The 19,032-nt window shown below is 41.0% G+C and overlaps 1 protein-coding gene across 1 annotated transcript in view; it reads right to left on the bottom strand.

The window, feature by feature from the left end:
• Positions 1 to 19,032, bottom strand: part of LOC126330639 (glucose dehydrogenase [FAD, quinone]-like) — a 182,340-nt gene that overhangs the window by 51,276 nt on the left and 112,032 nt on the right. The window contains exons 6-7 of the mRNA XM_049996382.1: positions 16,223 to 16,393; positions 6,048 to 6,201 (exon numbers count right to left, since the gene is read on the bottom strand). Coding sequence (XP_049852339.1) covers positions 6,048 to 6,201; positions 16,223 to 16,393 — 325 coding nt within the window. The remainder of the gene's footprint in view (positions 1 to 6,047; positions 6,202 to 16,222; positions 16,394 to 19,032) is intronic.

The following is a 19,032-nucleotide window of genomic DNA, read 5'->3' as shown; positions in this document are numbered from 1 at the left end:
AATGAGAAGCTGGAACAACGCATTGCATCCACTTATAGCGACCTCTTCACGGCTCGTACACCGCTTCTGCAACTGCAGTCCATGGTGCCGCCACCTAAACAAGATTGCTCAGCTGAGCCTAGCTCGAACTCTCACCAGGTTAGTCGACAAACTTTACTTGTGTGTGACGTTCCAACCCCCCCGTCACACTCGCCTCATCCAGTGCCACGTGTTTCAAACAGTACTGTTAATGACAGGTGCGTGCGCGTTGCGACCACACCCACCTCTCAGACAGCTACCACGCATGTTGATAAACATTACCCCTCTCTCACTCACCGGCCACATGACTCAGCAGCCATTGTGCCCCCACATGCAATGCTAGCCTGCTCTTGCCCATGTCGGTTGTCCAGTGCAAGGTTAACAGCGTACATTTGCCATTCACTCCCTTTCGCTCAGCGCTGCGTGCACACAAGTGCACACTGTGCTCCTGTAAAAGACATGTGACTTTTGTGCTACCATTCCCCACTCACACTAACAGCTAGGCCTTGTTGTACCCTCCTCATCCAGAGACTTGGCGCCAGGACGTTAACCAATCTCATGTGCAGTTCTCAGTTTGTTCTGTCACTGATGGAATGACACACAAGATAGTTACCACTGCTGAACCTCCTATTAGGCATAAGGTCAAAAGCCTCAACCCTATCAATTTGCGTGCGGCCCGGCAGCAGATTAATGAACTTTTGGCAGCAGGTGCTCTGCAACCTTCAGACAGCAACTGGTCTTCCCCAATCCACCTTGTCCCCAAACATGACTGATCTTTTAAAATGTACAGCAATTACACACACTTAAACGCTCATACCGTCATGGACAATTACCCAGTGCCAAACATCAATGACTTCACTCATATGTTATCGGGCGCCACAATTTTCAGTGTTATTGACTGTAAACGCGCCTACCTCCAGATTCCCGTGGCGCCAGAAGACATTCCTAAGATGGCTATTATGATACTGCTCGATTTATTCCAATACCAATTCATGCCGTTCAGCCTAAAGAACGCGGCACAAATGTGGCAACATTTCATTGACTCTATCTTGCGACAGTTTGAGTTTTGCTTTGCTTATCTGGACGACATTCTCATTTTCAGCAGCTCAATGGAGGAACATAAAAATCATCCGTCTACAGTCCTTCAGATTTTGAACTCCAATCGTGTCATGGTCAACAACAACAAGTTTCAGTTGCGCCAGGCGTCAGTCTCCTTTCTAGGTTAGACCGTCTCTGCTGACGGAATACAGCCTCCCAAATCTGATGTGCAGGCTATCACGTCTCTGCCACCCCCAGCTACTTACAAAGAGCTACGCTGTTTCCTCGGCACCATCAATTACTATCAGCGCCATTTGCCTTGAGGCACGCCTGACGGACGTGCTATCAGGTAAACAAACTTTCGATATCAAACCCGTCTCTTGGACTGCTCCGATGCTATAGGCCTTCAAAGCTCTGAAGACTTCTTTAGCTCACCCACCCACCCCAACCCCTTGGCCTAGTTATTCATCGCTACGTACGCCAGCGACATTGCAGTGCGGCAGTATTGCAACAACGCAAGGGCAACATGGTTTCTACCCATCATTTCTTCTCCAAGAAACTATATACGGCTCAGAGAAAATATTCTGCATTCAATAGAGAGCTCCTTGCTGTTTATGAGGCAGTCAAACATTTCTGTCCCAGTGTCCACAGATGTTTGTTTTTCTCCTCACCAATCACGAACCACTGGCAGAAACGTTGTGCAACCCATCTGAGGGCCCACCCCCTCGACGTTACTGCCACTTTGACCTGCTTTCTCAATTCACAGTGGATGTCCATTACATCAAGGGTGCAGTTAATGTTGCTGCAGATTTCTTCTCGCGGATCAGTGCTGTTTCCTGCATCGCTGATCTTTCCGATCTGGCCTCACTCCAAGTTTCTGACGAAGATTCTCAGGCTCTCCTACGAGACCCACAAACATCACTTGTTTTCACAAAGGCTAAATTTCCTAGCGTTTCCGACAAGGAGTGATGTGATTCTTCGACTGGCACCCTACACCCTTTGCTACCTCCCAGGCTGCGCTGACAGGTTTTCAACGCCCTTCATAACCTGGCCCACCCGGGTGTTCGAGCCACCACACGTTTTGTTTGGAAGAATATGAAACAGGACTGTCAAACCTGGGCACTCAGTTGCATCACTTGCCAGTGCAACAAGATCGGCCGCCACACCTCCCCGCCTCTGGCCAAGTTTGACATTCCCGCAGAACGATTCTGTCACGTACATATTGATCTGATCGGGCCTCTTCCCCCTTCGGAGGGCCGTAGATATATCTTATCAACTCTTGACCGATTGTCTCGCTGGGTCAAGGTCATTTCTCTCCCTAACATTACTGCTGAGATGGTAGCCAAGGCTACCTCCCTTTTCACCATCCTCTGCAATATTTGCTGTATTAAAGAAATACACACTACCGTCTATCACCCACAAAGCAATGGGTTGGTGCAGCAATGGTACTGCACCCTCAAGATGGCCCTTCGATGCCATGATTGTCTCTGGTGGAAAGCTCTCCCGTGGGTACTACTTGACCTAAGCTCAACCTATAAACCTGACCTACAGGGGACTATACCCAAATTTCTTATTGGCGAGAATCTGGTCCTACTGGGGGAACGTATTCTTCCCCAGGTTAGCGAGGATCTTCCCCCCTCACCAGATTTCAATAGCTGGATGCGCACGCATTTTCAACAAACTCGTTTGCACCCACCCATCAGTCACTCACCGCCCGAGTCTTATGTTCCCACCGCACTCTCCTATTGCTCCCACATCATGCTGTATGACAATGCGGTTAGGCAGCCTCTTCAACCTCCTTATCTTGGCCCCTACAAGGTCATGCGGCAGGGGGACATGACTTTTGATATCATGATTAAAGACCGCATACAGACAGTTTCTCTGCATCGCCTGAAACCGGCGTTTGTCGACTCTGATAGTCTCATACTGCCACAGTCGGACTCTAAAGACAATCCATCCTTGATCAAGAATGAAGATGTGCTCCCATCAACCCCTCCATAGCTTCCTCTTCAGCCAAAGACGGTTCGCCACCATTTGCTGGTTTCCCGACCTCGCCCCCTGTTTCACCCTGCGCAGGTTTCGCAGCCTCACCTCCAATGTCGGAGACACACACACCTACTATCAGTTTGTCCTGCAGCATGCCGCCGCACCAAGTAAACGATATTTCTATAGTGATGTTTGACAACCGGGGCTCATTCTTTTGACAGACACCGAGGTCCCACCATCAGACGGTCCCTTACACGTCAACATTGCACACAACCTCACACTCCTGCACGAGTGTGACCGAGCATCCCTATGTGCTCTCATTTCTACTGTTGGCTCAATCCACTTAAGGGTCACATATGCCTCCACCACATCATCGACTGCCCTGCCTGCTTACTCCCCTGGGCCGGCTGCCATCTCATCCGGCCACAGTGGCTGACTGACTACGAAGTGGACCTGCCTCTCGCCGCTCCGCCTGCAAAATCCACCTCGTTCGAGATGGAAGTATCTGTGGTGTGCCTGCCTACACGCACAGTTCCCACCTATGTTGATGCCCAACACACCCTCACCCTTGGACATCTGTTGTACTCCATACAGGGAAGATGGTGGAGGGGTGGGCGGGCGGGGGGCGGTGGGCGGGGGGGAGGTTGTGTGGTGTCAATAGTTTGTATCAACCACAAAACTTAATATCTGTGAACTCTAAGTGCTCTGTTGAGCCTCCATCTTAACTTTACTTTAGTCAGTTCCTTGTTATATTTCATTCTGTATGGACGCAGTGGCAAGTGCAAATATATGCAAGCTATGACATATACGGAAATTAAGTTTTCTATATCCTGATTATCGATCCCGTTCCCATATAAGTATCTCTGCCAAAAGCTTCCACATCTTTCAGAGGCTACACTAAAAGAAGGTGTCTTTGTCGGACCTGTCATTAGAAAATTGATGTTTGATTTAACTTTGAATCCACAATGATCTTAAATGACACAAAAGCATGGGAATCATTCAAGCAAGTCGTTACAAAGTTATTTGGACATGAAAAAGACCCAGATTATGTTTCTATTATAGCTACAATGTTAAAGAAGTTTAAAACTTTAGGATGTTTAATGAGCCTGAAAGTTAACTTTTTGAACAGTCACCTTGATTACTTCCCGAACAATGAGGGAGATGTTAGTGAGGAGCACGGAGAGCATTTTCACCAGGACATTAAATTGATGGAAAAATGCTACCAACGCCGCTGGAACACCAGCATGAGGGGGGACTACTGTTGGTCACTTCACCGACTAGTTCAGCAAGCGACTCATCATAGAAAAAGCTACACAAGAAGCTTCAAAGAAAAAGGAGAAAGAAAATACAAACCAAATCCAGCTGACAAGTGCAACCTCTACTAACTCATATCATTGTTCTAAGTAGCTTACTGTAAATACAAGCCATGCTTGTGTTTTAACAAAGCTTTTCATTAATTTCCCCGTTTACTGTATAGCGTAGGATTTTTATACTATATAATAAATATTGCTCAAAAACTATAGATGATACAAAAAAACTAAGGCTAAATTTGGATTCAGCTCATAAAAATCTATACAGATCAGCTAGCAAAGTAAAAAAAAGTTTTTTAAAAATAATTTTTCGTTGGCCTGTGTAAGCGGTTTTAGTATCTACTTGCAGGTGCTAGATAAATTACATTAGGCCATGCAAAGAAATTATGTCTTTAAGAATTGGTTTACTGCTTGAAATTGCAAAATATATTCTGTCAAAAACACCCAGGAATCATTGCTGTCTTCCTGGTGGTGAACTTTATTATTATCCCCAGAATAACATCCGTATTTCACAGTTTTCATATGTTTCTGAAGTTGATAAAATAGCTTGCAGAGAAGATGATGACAAGGTTCAACATCTATGGTAAGGAAAGCACCTGGCACACTTTCATAGCAGAATAAAAAATCTGTAATCTAGGCTTGCATAATGTATGGACATGGATGGTGATTATCTGGAAAAGTAATTAAAGTTGTGTTTTAAATATACCGTACATTAACTTAATACGGAACTAGAGAAGTTAAGAAGTATTTTCTGTCTTGTATCTTTATTTTCCAGATAAATCACATTATTACATGATTTCCATCAATAGCATTCATTTAATGAAGTAAATGTTATAAGCATAATATCATCATAAGTTGAGCATTTTGAGCATATCATTAACTAAGAAAAAGGCAGAAAGAGGAAGATAAAAATGTTAGAGAAGGTAGGTGCATCTAATGCATCCCAACAGCAGGAAAGAACTTAAACCTAATGATAAGATCTCTCTCTAAACATCAAAAATTCTCACAGCAACCACACTTCTCAAGCGTTTTTCCTTATATGTACATCTCCATAATTCTTTTTCCTCAGTTTGATGAAGGATAATACAAAAACTTCAACACTTCTTACATTATTTGATACAATTATCAGCTGTAATTCCACTTTTTGTTCTGAGCAAAGAAAGATTTCAAACTATTTTTGGTCATTTTAACTAAAAATTTTTACTATTTTCTGTGATTTTTGTAACTATTTTATATTGTCTTTAAACAGATACTATGTTGAACTGCTATGAATTCATGTTATTCATGTTCTGCATGCCATAACTAGAGATTCTAGATAATCTTAGCTGGTCAAAAGAGTAGAATATTTTTAAACTATCAGTAACTGCACTATCAAAGTGAGGAGCCCAATGTTATTAAAGAATCTCGCAGTTTCTGAAATTTCACCCACACTTCACATACTTAACCTCATTGTAACTATTGGAACAGTTATAGCTGTCAAAATACAGTACAAATTTTTAAAAGGCTTTGTCTGAAAGCTAGCAAAGTTATCAGTCTCGCTTATGTGCCTGTTGACGTTAATACCTCTACTATTCAGTGAGTTGTTAGCTCTACTGCTAAATTATTTACATTCTGGAAGAATCACAAAGCGGCTTCAAAACCTTCATATAATTCCAACAGTTTTTCTTTGATGTGCTCAATGTATCATCTACTTGCCTTTTCCATTAATAAAATATGCCCAGGCTGCTGATGGTGAAACAATGTCAAGTGGAGAAAGCAATAACGATGTATTTAGTACAAGCAGATCAGGAGCTGTTGCTATGTGATCTTGAAGGTTGTTCCCAACTGGAAGATCTTGCAAAACATCAATCTGATGACAAGAAAAGAATGATAAAAGATTAATTGAGTTGTCAACTGTTATGTAACAGGCTGTTCAGAATTTAAGTTCTAATGTTTTATCAAATCACTGCAATAAATGGGGTGCACATGTGTGTCTAGCAAGTACACCAGTTAAAAACCAAATGACTGTTTCACATGCCAGTTTGGTGTATATTTTTCATGGCATATTTTTAAGCTATATGTGTGTTTGTACAATATGATCTGTGATCAGTTTTATACATGTGTTGTTCAACATTGTCTTCAGATTAAAGTGTTATTCAGAAGGATTAGTGGAGTCTCAAAAAAAAAAAGCTCCCATGTAATATAACACTGTTATTATTATAAGCCTTTTTCTGTTATGTGCCTTAACTCACTGAGTTTACTAAAATGTTTTTATGAATGCTCAATATATCCACGCATCTGACAGTTCACATCAATGTATGCATACTTCAATATGCCTGTCCGTATGTTTAAAAAAACCAATTTCACACCATAATGTTTTTCTTTTTCTCTGAAAAACCTTACACCAAAGCTCAGTAATGGAAAATAACAAAATCTTATTCTTCTTTCTTCGATCAACATACTGATGATTATGGAGGGATGCCAACTCTGCATTTCAGGGAAGCAAACAAGCTGGAAAACATAAAATGGAAACAAACCAAAACCATCATAATCATAATCATGATGCAAAAATGAAATGATTTTATGGCACTGTTGGCCAGGAGGCTCCATTCAATTTGGCTGCCAAGTGCAAGTCTTATTTCAGTCAGCGGCACACTGGGCGACTTGCGTGCCGATGATGAGGATGAAATGATGATGAAGACAACACAACACCTAGTCCACGAGTGGAGAAAATCTCCATCCCAGCCAGGAATTAAACCCAGGCCCGCTGCATGGGAGGCAAGCAAGTTACCATTCAGCTAAGCAGGTGGACATCATGGTGCTGATGTCAGCCGATAGTGAATGCAGTGATCTGTGTTGGGAAATAAATGAACAGAGTAAAAAAATGTTAACTCCATCTGTAGGCCCTGATAGGCCCAATGATACTGACCAATTGCCATGTTTTCCTCTGCCAATAGGACAATGGATGGGGTATGGATGGGCATGGGGTCAGCAAACTGCTCTTTTAGGTATTGTCTGTTTTCCTGACCTGGAGCCACTACTACTCAGTCAACTAGCTCCTCAACTGACCTCACATGGCTGAGTGCATCCCATTCCAATCCTCCCACCAAGGATAAATCCCTCGCAGTACCAAGAATGGAATCCAGGTCCTCCACATGGCAGTCACCCATGCATACTATTCAGTAATGAAGGCAGACTAAATGAACAGAGCACCATTAGCTTTTTGTATTACGATGTAACTCTCAGCAAGAATGTATAAACAAGTCAGTATTGTGTACTAGGATTTGTAAATTTTGTTGTTACTTTTTTGTGCTTAAACTGCAACTGCACAGCCTGTCCAAATATCCTTTTAAGAGCAATCAATGGATGAATAACACTACTACTACTACTACTACTACTACTACTACAATTCTGAGTCCCTGTTTCTGGCCTGTAATCATTTCATTGAAGGTAGAGGAGGTACAGAGATACGGTGCTTCACACACCACCGCACAAGATATCAGAGAAAGAGTATATGATTACAGGGGCAACATGTCCAATCTGTCATCATGGAAGTTACTAATTTGCACCTGACTGACCTCCCAAGGGAAGGAGATGGTGTGCCATCATCTATCAGAAACAAATTGTTAACATCTTCACACTGCAGTGGCAAAACTTGTCAATATTTAGATACATCTTTTATGTTACAGTGCAAGGAAGTAGGATGGGGTGCTAACTGTTGTTTCCATTACAGAGGTAATCTATTTCTAAAACATTGAACATACCATCTGTAAATGAAGTTGCCACGGGATAGTGTCTTTTGAATACCTATTAAAAATAGTGCAGTACGAACAAGACTGATTAAATTCCAAATCACCAAATGTTACTCCTGGGCATTCAGTTTTCCTTCTCAGTGCCGGAAATTCTGCCTCCTTGTAGAATCACATGGAATTAATGCACAATGCACAACACACAATACAGAATTAACCTTACAGTGTTTCTCCTTAAACCAGTGTAACAAGCTTAGCCACAGGTTCATCCATTACCTTAAAACCAATTCATGCAATTATTCTGAGTATCTATACCTATAGTTGGGTAAAAGGTATAATATGTGGTTCAATGAAAATGAAAAAAAACTTTTTGATAAAAGATGTTTAGAACAGACAACAAAGAGAGCTGTTATTAATGAACATGGATGAGTCATTAAATAATGTGTATCTTATTACAGACCTTTATCTGAGAGACTTACAGAAATGCTTGTAGTTCATTTTTTGACATAATAACTCTGATTTGCAACATTCTTGGCTTGAACAAGTTTACAGATGCCTACAAAACAAAAGTGTTTGTTGTGGCTCTTAACCATCTTCACACTATCCCAGTGACTTCACAATTATTTGCAAGCATCTTATCCCACAAACATTCAGTCAAAGGTCCAAACAAGTGAAAATATGATGATGAGCAGTTTAGGCCATAAGGAAAATGTTTTACATGTGATATTTCAGATCATATCCTTATAATGTGCAATGATGTGCAACTGTATGGAGGTGTGCATTCTTATAGCAGAGCAGTACTTGAGAGAGAAGTGACCACCCTGCTGATTTGATAGGCCTCAACTACATTATCAGTATGTCACCATGTTGTTGTTGTTGTTGTCTTCAGTCCTGAGACTGGTTTGATGCAGCTCTCCATGCTACTCTATCCTGTGCAAGCTGCTTCATCTCCCAGTACCTACTGCAACCTACATCCTTCTGAATCTGCTTAGTGTACTCACCTCTTGGTCTCCCTCTACGATTTTTACCCTCCACGCTGCCCTCCAATGCTAAATTTGTGATCCCTTGATGCCTCAAAACATGTCCTACCAACCGATCCCTTCTTCTAGTCAAGTTGTGCCACAAACTTCTCTTCTCCCCAATCCTATTCAATACCTCCTCATTAGTTACGTGATCTATCCACCTTATCTTCAGTATTCTTCTGTAGCACCACATTTCGAAAGCTTCTATTCTCTTCTTGTCCAAACTAGTTATCGTCCATGTTTCACTTCCATACATGGCTACACTCCAAACAAATACTTTCAGAAACGACTTCCTGATACATAAATCTATATTTGATGTTAACAAATTTCTCTTCTTCAGAAACGCTTTCCTTGCCATTGCCAGTCTACATTTTATATCCTCTCTACTTCGACCATCATCAGTTATTTTACTTCCTAAATAGCAAAACTCCTTTACTACTTTAAGTGTCTCATTTCCTAATCTAATTCCCTCAGCATCACCCGATTTAATTTGACTACATTCCATTATCCTCATTTTGCTTTTGTTAATGTTCATCTTATATCCTCCTTTCAAGACACTGTCCATTCCGTTCAACTGCTCTTCCAAGTCCTTTGCCGTCTCTGACAGAATTACAATGTCATCGGCGAACCTCAAAGTTTTTACTTCGTCTCCATGAATTTTAATACCTACTCCAAATTTTTCTTTTGTTTCCTTTACTGCTTGCTCAGTATACAGATTGAATAACATTGGGGAGAGGCTACAACCCTGTCTCACTCCTTTCCCAACCACTGCTTCCCTTTCATGCCCCTCGACTCTTATTACTGCCATCTGGTTTCTGTACAAATTATAAATAGCCTTTCGCTCCCTGTATTTTACCCCTGCCACCTTTAGAATTTGAAAAAGAGTATTCCAGTCAACATTGTCAAAAGCTTTCTCTAAGTCTACAAATGCTAGAAACGTAGGTTTGCCTTTTCTTAATCTTTCTTCTAAGATAAGTCGTAAGGTCAGTATTGCCTCACGTGTTCCAACATTTCGACGGAATCCAAACTGATCCTCCCCGAGGTTTGCATCTACCAGTTTTTCCATTTGTCTGTAAAGAATTCGCGTTAGTATTTTGCAGCCGTGGCTTATTAAACTGATAGTTCGGTAATTTTCACATCTGTCAGCACCTGTTTTCTTTGGGATTGGAATTATTATATTCTTCTTGAAGTCTGAAGGTATTTCGCCTGTCTCATACATCTTGCTCACCAGCTGGTAGAGTTTTGTCATGACTGGCTCTCCCAAGGCCGTCAGTAGTTCTAATGGAATGTTGTCTACTCCGGGGGCCTTGTTTCGACTCAGGTCTTTCAGTGCTCTGTCAAACTCTTCACGCAGTATTGTATCTCCCATTTCGTCTTCATCTACATCCTCTTCTATTTCCATAATATTGTCCTCAAGTACATTGCCCTTGTATAAACCTTCTATATACTCCTTCCACCTTTCTGCCTTCCCTTCTTTGCTTAGAACTGGGCTGCCATCTGAGCTCTTGATATTCATACACGTGGTTCTCTTCTCTCCAAAGGTCTCTTTAATTTTCCTGTAGGCAGTATCTATCTTACCCCTAGTGAGATAAGCTTCTACATCCTTACATTTGTCCTCTAGCCATCCCTGTTTAGCCATTTTGCACTTCCTGTCGATCTCATTTTTGAGACGTTTGTATTCCTTTTTGCCTGCTTCATTTACTGCATTTTTATATTTTCTCCTTTCATCAATTAAATTCAATATTTCTTCTGTTACCCAAGGATTTCTAGCAGCCCTCGTCTTTTTACCTACTTTATCCTCTGCTGCCTTCACTACTACATCCCTCAGAGCTACCCATTCTTCTTCTACTGTATTTCTTTCCCCTATTCCTGTCAATTGTTCCCTTATGCTCTCTCTGAAACTCTGTACAACCTCTGGTTCTTTCAGTTTATCCAGGTCACATCTCTTTAATTTCTCACATTTTTGCAGTTTCTTCAGTTTTAATCTACAGGTCATAACCAATAGATTGTGGTCAGAGTCCACATCTGCCCCTGGAAATGTCTTACAACTTAAAACCTGGTTCCTAAATCTCTGTCTTACCATTATATAATCTATCTGATACCTTTTAGTATCTCCAGGGTTCTTCCACGTATACAACCTTCTTTCATGATTCTTAAACCAAGTGTTAGCTATGATTAAGTTGTGCTCTGTGCAAAATTCTACTAGGCGGCTTCCTCTTTCATTTCTTAGCCCCAATCCATATTCACCTACTATGTTTCCTTCTCTCCCTTTTCCTACACTCGAATTCCAGTCACCCATTAATATTAAATTTTCGTCTCCCTTCACTATCTGAATAATTTCTTTTATTTCATCATACATTTCTTCAATTTCTTCATCATCTGCAGAGCTAGTTGGCATATAAACTTGTACTACTGTAGTAGGTGTGGGCTTCGTATCTATCTTGACCACAATAATGCGTTCACTATGCTGTTTGTAGTAGCTTACCCGCATTCCTATTTTCCTATTCATAATTAAACCTACTCCTGCATTACCCCTATTTGATTTTGTGTTTATAACCCTGTAGTCACCTGACCAGAAGTCTTGTTCCTCCTGCCACCGAACTTCACTAATTCCCACTATATCTAACTTTAACCTATCCATTTCCCTTTTTAAATTTTCTAACCTACCTGCCCGATTAAGGGATCTGACATTCCACGCTCCGATCCGTAGAACGCCAGTTTTCTTTCTCCTGATAACGACATCCTCCTGAGTAGTCCCCGCCCGGAGATCCGAATGGGGGACTATTTTACCTCCGGAATATTTTACCCAAGAGGATGCCATCATCATTTAATCATACAGTAAAGCTGCATGTCCTCGGGAAAAATTACGGCTGTAGTTTCCCCTTGCTTTCAGCCGTTCGCAGTACCAGCACAGCAAGGCCGTTTTGGTTAATGTTGCAAGGCCAGATCAGTCAATCATCCAGACTGTTGCCCCTGCAACTACTGAAAAGGCTGCTGCCCCTCTTCAGGAACCACACGTTTGTCTGGCCTCTCAACAGATACCCCTCCGTTGTGGTTGCGCCTACGGTACGGCCATCTGTATTGCTGAGGCACGCAAGCCTCCCCACCAACGGCAAGGTCCATGGTTCATGGGGGGGACATAGCAAGCATTTATCACAGTGCAGCTCATTCCCTGGTACTGCACCAATTAAACAGAGAACCGATTCATGGAGATAACATCTTGAACCTACTGATAACAAACAGACCCAAACTTTTTGACTCTGTAAGTGCAGAACAGGGAATCAGCAATCATAAGGTCGTTGCAGCATCCCTGAATATGAAAGTTAATAGGAATATAAAAAAAGGGAGGAAGGTTTATCTGTTTAGCAAGAGTAATAGGAGGCAGATTACAGACTACCTAACAGATCAAAATGAAAATTTCTGTTCCGACACTAACAATGTTGAGTGTTTACGGAAAAAATTCAAGGCAATCATAAAATGCGTTATAGACAGGAACGAGCCAAGTAAAACTGTGAGGGATGGGAAAAACCCACGGTAGTTTCTCAACAAAGTTAGGAAACCACTGCAAAAGCAAAGAGAGCTTCACTGCAAATTTAAACGCATCTAAAACCTCTCAGACAAATAGAAAGAAAGTTAGCATAAGGAGGGCTATGCATGAAGCGTTCAGTGAATTCGAAAGTAAAATTCTATGTACCGACTTGACAGAAAATCCTACGAAGTTCCGGTCTTACATTAAATCAGTAATTGGATCAAAACAGCATATCCACATACTCTGGGATGATAATGGCATTGTAACAGAGGATGACACGTGTAAGGCTGAAATACTGTACACCTTTTTCCAAAGCTGTTTCACAGAAGAAGACTGCACTACAGTTCCTTCTCTAAATCCTCACATGAACGAAAAAATGGCTGAAATCGAAATAAGTGTCCAAGGAATAGAAAAGCAACTGAAAGGAAAGTCCACTGGACCTGACATGATATCAATTCAACTCTACACAGAGTACGTGGAAGAACTGCCCCATCTTCTAACAGCCATGTACCACATGTCTTTAGAGGAACGGAAGGTTCCAAATGATTGGAAAAGAGCACAGGTAATTCCAGTTTTCAAGAAGGGTCATCGAGCAGATGTGCAAAGCTATAGACCTATATCTCTGACATCGATCTGTTGTAGAATTTTAGAACATTTTTTTTGATCGCGTATCATGTCATTTCTGGAAACTCAGAATCTACTCTTTAGGAATCAACATGGATTCTGGAAACAGCGATCATGTGAAACCCAAATCGTTTTATTTGTTCATGAGACCCAGAAAATATTAGATACAGGCTCCCAGGTAGACACCATTTTCCTTGACTTCCGGAAGGCGTTCGATACAGTTCCACACTGTCGCCTGATAAACAAAGTAAGAACCTACAGAATATCAGACCAGCTGTATGGCTGGATTGAAGAGTTTTTAGCAAACAGAACACAGCATGTTGTTCTCAATGGAGAGACATCTACAGACGTTAAAGTAACCTCTGGCGCGCCACAGGGGAGTGTTATGGGACCATTGCTTTTCACAATATATATAAATGACCTAGTAGATAGTGTCGGAAGTTCCATGCAGCTTTTCATGTAAGATGTTGCAGTATACAGAGAAGTTGCAGCATTAGAAAATTGCAGCGAAATGCAGGTAGATCTGCAGCGGATAGGCACTTGGTGCAGGAAGTGGTAACTGATCCTTAACGTAGACAAATGTAATGTAGTGTGAATACATAGAAAGAAGGATCCTTTATTGTATGATTATATGATAGTGGAACAAACACTGGTAGCAGTTACTTCTGTAAAATATCTGGGAGTATGCGTACATAATGATTTGAAGCAGAATGATCATATAAAATTAATTGTTGGTAAGGCGGGTGCCAGGTTGAGATTTATTGGAAGAGTCCTTAGAAAATGTAGTCCATCAACAAAGGCGGTGACTTACAAAACACTCGTTCGACCTATACTTGAGCATTGTTCATCAGTGTGGGATCTGTACCAGGTCGGGTTGACAGAGGAAATAGAGAAGATCCAAAGAAGAGCGGCATGTTTCATCACAGGGTTATTTGGTAAGCTTGATAGCGTTAAGGAGATGTTTAGCAAACTCAACTGGCAGACTCTGCAAGAGAGGCGCTCTGCATCACGGTGTAGCTTGCTCTTCAGGATCAAGAGGGTGCGTTTCTGGATGAGGTATCGAATATATCGCTTCCCCCTACTTATACCTCCCGAGGAGATCACGAATGCAGAGAGATTCGAGTGAACATGGAGGCTTTCCAGCAGTCGTTCTTCCTGCAAACCATACGCGACTTGAACAGGAAAGGGAGGTAATGACAGAGGCATATAAAGTGCCCTCCGCCACACCCCTGGGTGGCTTGTGGAGTATAAATGTAGATGTAGATGAAACCTCTTGAGATCTCTAAAGATTGTCAGCATGAGATTCCTGGTGGATACCAGTATCCTGAATTTGTTTTTAACTGGTGATAATGAGAGTTTCCAGTCCTCTGATTACTTCTTAGTCTATAGTAGCGAAGGCATATCTCCTGCCATAATTTCACCATGCAAGCATCTTCTTCATGTGCATAATGGCTCAAGTGTCCCTGAGACACCTGTTTCATAAGCATCAATGTTATTGTCAGGGAGATACCTAAGTACCCACCAGGTACACATTTTCTATAACCAAGTCCATCATGGATATATTGTAAGCTAAACTATGACCTATGTTGAATTCCATGGAAATTCCATCAACAATGAGGCTAGTCTATCTGCTATTTCATTGACTCAATTCACATGCTCACTGGTGTTCCACTTCAATATTTTTAGCTGATTTTTGACTTTCTATAATTTTGTTTTAAATTTTTCCTTTACATAAACAACTGGACAAAATCTAGTTAGTCTTTGCATCACTTAATTCATGACAGTTTATTATACAGTAATGGTTGACGTTGCTGGCTGGCATGCTGGAGGTTGCTATTTCAAACATGGCCACCAGCAGTCATACATTACTTAGTATTTATCATTTCTGGAAGGTTGTTGAAGTATCTTATGTTTGTTTACTTTGGAATGAGCAGCATTTTGGAACACTTGATGTCCGTATGAATAGCTTCACTCTTCATCCAGGAGTTCAGTTCTGTTCTTGTTGTACATTGGAGTTTTTAGTAAATGTACTTTCAGTGCTAAGTATTGTATTTCATTGACAACCCTACTTTCAGATTTGAACTTGAGTGTGGTCATTATGTGACAATATCTACAAGACAATGCTAGTGCAACAGAACAATATGAAATAGAAATTAATCCATTATGTAATCTGCCTTAACTTTTTTATGTTGTATATAGCTTTGCCAAGACACCAGGATGCCCTTCCTCCTAAATAGCCTGATAGTCTCGCTTCTTCCAAACCTTTCCTGTAATTTGCATGGGCTATAACAATTCTCCAAAAGCTACCATGTGAGCCATCTTATATTTCTGGCTGTACCTAATGCCACCTGATAAGAGGTGTTTTCTTCATATTTATTATTTGATAGAGATATTCCTTTGCTACCCAGTAAAGCCATAGTTGCAGTGAAATATCTGAACCCATTTTTATGTACCACATCTCACTGACAAAGTGAGACACTGCCTAGTATTTTCAATGATAAATGAATCAGAAAATGGAATACGTGGAAACAGATAGTGTAAAAGCTTCCTGATAAATATGCAATGGAATACATACAGTGGAATGAATAAAGACAACATCTAATTGTATAAGAGAGAAGTTGAGAAGCTGATTAGCACAGTCAGGCAGCAGAACTCATAAAATGCTCCTCTGTATTTGTGCTCTGGTGAAGACTGCAAGTCCAAAGCCTGAGCTATGATGTCAAATTATTTTTCATGTAACTGTCAGCTGGCCATTATCTTCATTATATGGTGAATTATTTTGTTTCTTATTCCATTGTTAAGAAACGTATTTTGTTTATTTTCTTTTAATTTTAATGACTACTAATTCTTACTTCATAGATAAACCTCAAAATACCAATGAGATGATAAAGAGACTGGACTTCATTTCAGACATGTTATAAGAAAACAATTGCTTAAGTGTACACACAAAAAATAGACAAATGTTACCATATTTTCTTCCAAGTGTTTCTTTGGTCCTATTCCTGATAACATTAAAAGTTTTGCAGAGCCAATAGTTCCAGCAGATAAAACAATTCCTCTGCGAGCCTTCACAGTGAAGTTCTGTTTAGACTGCACATATGTGACTGCATTTGCTTCATATTTCATTCTGAATAATATCTGAAATAATTTAAACGTAATTAAAAATAAAAAATGAGTCAGGATGGAATAACAACAATATTATAAAAAGGACAGATCGTTACTCACCATATAGAGGAGGCATTGAGCGGCAATCACAACACTGCTAAATATTTAAATGTTCATTGTGCATACCTGTGATTCAGTGCCTCCTCTGTATGGAGAGTGCCAATCTCTTTTCGTAATACTGCTGTAATGAAAAATTAATATAATCAATTCTCAAGTTACAAAATAACAGTTACACAATTACATTAAATGACTGACTGCATACTGTTTAGCTAATTTTAATTCATGACCGAAGACCTAATGACGCACTAAAAAAACTGAGTGTTATACAATGGCAGTACAACATAACTTACAGAGAAATTTTTTTATCATTCATTCACTGTCTCCTGCAGATCCCATCAAAGAGGAGAACCTTCTGTGACATGCAGTGAGTCAAGAAATATAATAACATACAGAAAGATATCACATAAAATTAATTTGTATATCATATTAACAACAAACTATCACTGCACTGCTAATGATATTTATACTATTTCCATCTAGATTTAATCTAGTAAATTAGTAATTCAGCTGCTACTTTGATAAATGCTGCTGCCTCCTTAGTTTTATCATACAACTGGTGTTTATCTTAATGTTTACTTAATTACAATAATATTTTTCAAAAAATATTTTACATCTACAAATATGGAGTCCTATTTATACAACATTATTACTTGTTATACAAGTTTTTTAAGAAATACGGCTACTTGTGATGTAGGTAACAACAGTTTAATTACTTCAGAGCATAAACTTTGATTTAACAAAGCATGCTATCAGTCTGAATCACAGGAATAAATAAATAAATCCTCCATTCATTCCATAACTCATTCATTCATTTAACATGTTCTCTCCATTCCAGCAAGAAGGAAAAGCTACAGGAAAGCAGAATTAGACAAAGTATACAACAATATTACAAGGAGACAGGACTGGACTAAGTACTGCCAACAGAAACATAAAAAACTGGAAACATTTACACTAGCTTTTAGAACTGTTCATTCCGTTTTCACAGAGGAAAGAGGAATAGGTTGCGAAAGCTTTGAAAGGAGGAGGACAGATCATTCAGATCCCCGGCTGAGAGACCTGCACCCCTTCTACTGGTGTGGGGACACAAAGATGGAGAGCCAAGTATCAGAGAGAGTACGAGGTCCAAGATAGTAAATGGTAAGTCCACTAACTCTGAACACAATAAAAGATATGCTCGTGAAAAACCAACAACTATTTATTAGAGCATTGTTTGACAGCATAAACATATGTAGTACAATACTGGTTAGTGGTATGTACAAGACTGCCAGCTGGACAAGGTGCTTGGCAATATAAAGAACATTTACCCACCAGGAGCTGTTGCCTATTGGTTGCAGGCAACTGTGTAGTGTCCATGACTGGCATTATCTGGTGGGGGTCTGGAAAAACCAAACAGCATGATATTCGAATGTGTGACACACGCCACATTAGTGGTGACAGAGGTGTAGTAATGTTTAGGTTACTACACTCCTCGTTCCTTGTGGGTGGGGGCAAAGAGTGATCAGATGACAGCTTCTCTGCAATGCACTGATGACTGACATCCATACTCCTGGGTGCAAACAGTTCTTGGTGTGCATGGACCAGCGAGTAGGAGCAGAAATGGTGCGAGCATGGTCTCACATGTTTTCCTCCCACTCCAGGAGAGAAGCTGAAGACCCCCCTACCCCAGGGGCAGTGGTCATGTCAACATTGGACTCAATGCCAGGAAAAGTGAGCTGGGGAGCCATAGCGTCCAGTGGTAATTTTGGTGCAGGAGGCACCTGCATCAGCATCAGAAGTTCCTGCACAGGTACAGGAGGTGCCTGTGGTTGTGCTTATGAAGTCCCAGTATACATGCAACATCCTCCCCCCCATCATGAGAAAAGGCACCACAGGGGCATATAGAGGTCAACCTGAATTGGCTGTATGGGGCCTGGCCACTGACAGAGCAGCCAGAAATCATGTTGGGAGGGTGGGTGGGCATGGCCTGGATGGTGTGCTGTCCACAGTGAACAGCACTGCTGATGGAAGAGGCATTGGTGCAGTGGTCTGCAGAGAGGTGTCAGCGCCCACCCGAGGGCACAACTGAGTCTACTGACATACCACAAGGTGCTCGTCTGTCTGTGCCATGAACACATGGCTCCCTTACTGACTGGGATGATGTGTGGAATCCAATGTGTGTATTGTCTGAACTGGAGTTCTGGGAATTGGGTCCACAGCTATTGCTGATGCAGTCCTGGAACTAGTAATTGTGAAATCATCAATAGTTGTCTTGCTTTTGTGACATCAGTGGCACTGCAAGATGCCTATACAGCAGTAGGAGATGGACCACCATACATAGCTGTCAGCCATAGAAGAGTTTGGCCGGGCTCATGCCCATGATTGAAGTCACTCTGTAAGAAATGAGAAAGAGTATAGCGGTCTCTTTCACAGAAATTCCATGATATATTTGCGCATTTGTGTTTTGAAAGACCACTTACCACTGGATTGCAGATGAGAGGGAGGTGCGGTGACATGGCGGATGCCACTGACTGAGCAAAAAACCAAGGATCATTGTCCAAAACAACCATACAAGG

The sequence above is a fragment of the Schistocerca gregaria genome, chromosome 2 (genome assembly GCF_023897955.1).
Source record: "Schistocerca gregaria isolate iqSchGreg1 chromosome 2, iqSchGreg1.2, whole genome shotgun sequence".
Classification (NCBI taxonomy): Eukaryota; Metazoa; Arthropoda; class Insecta; order Orthoptera; family Acrididae; genus Schistocerca; species Schistocerca gregaria.
The sequence above is the reverse complement of the archived record's forward strand: the minus strand, read 5'-3'. Positions and strand labels throughout refer to the sequence as shown.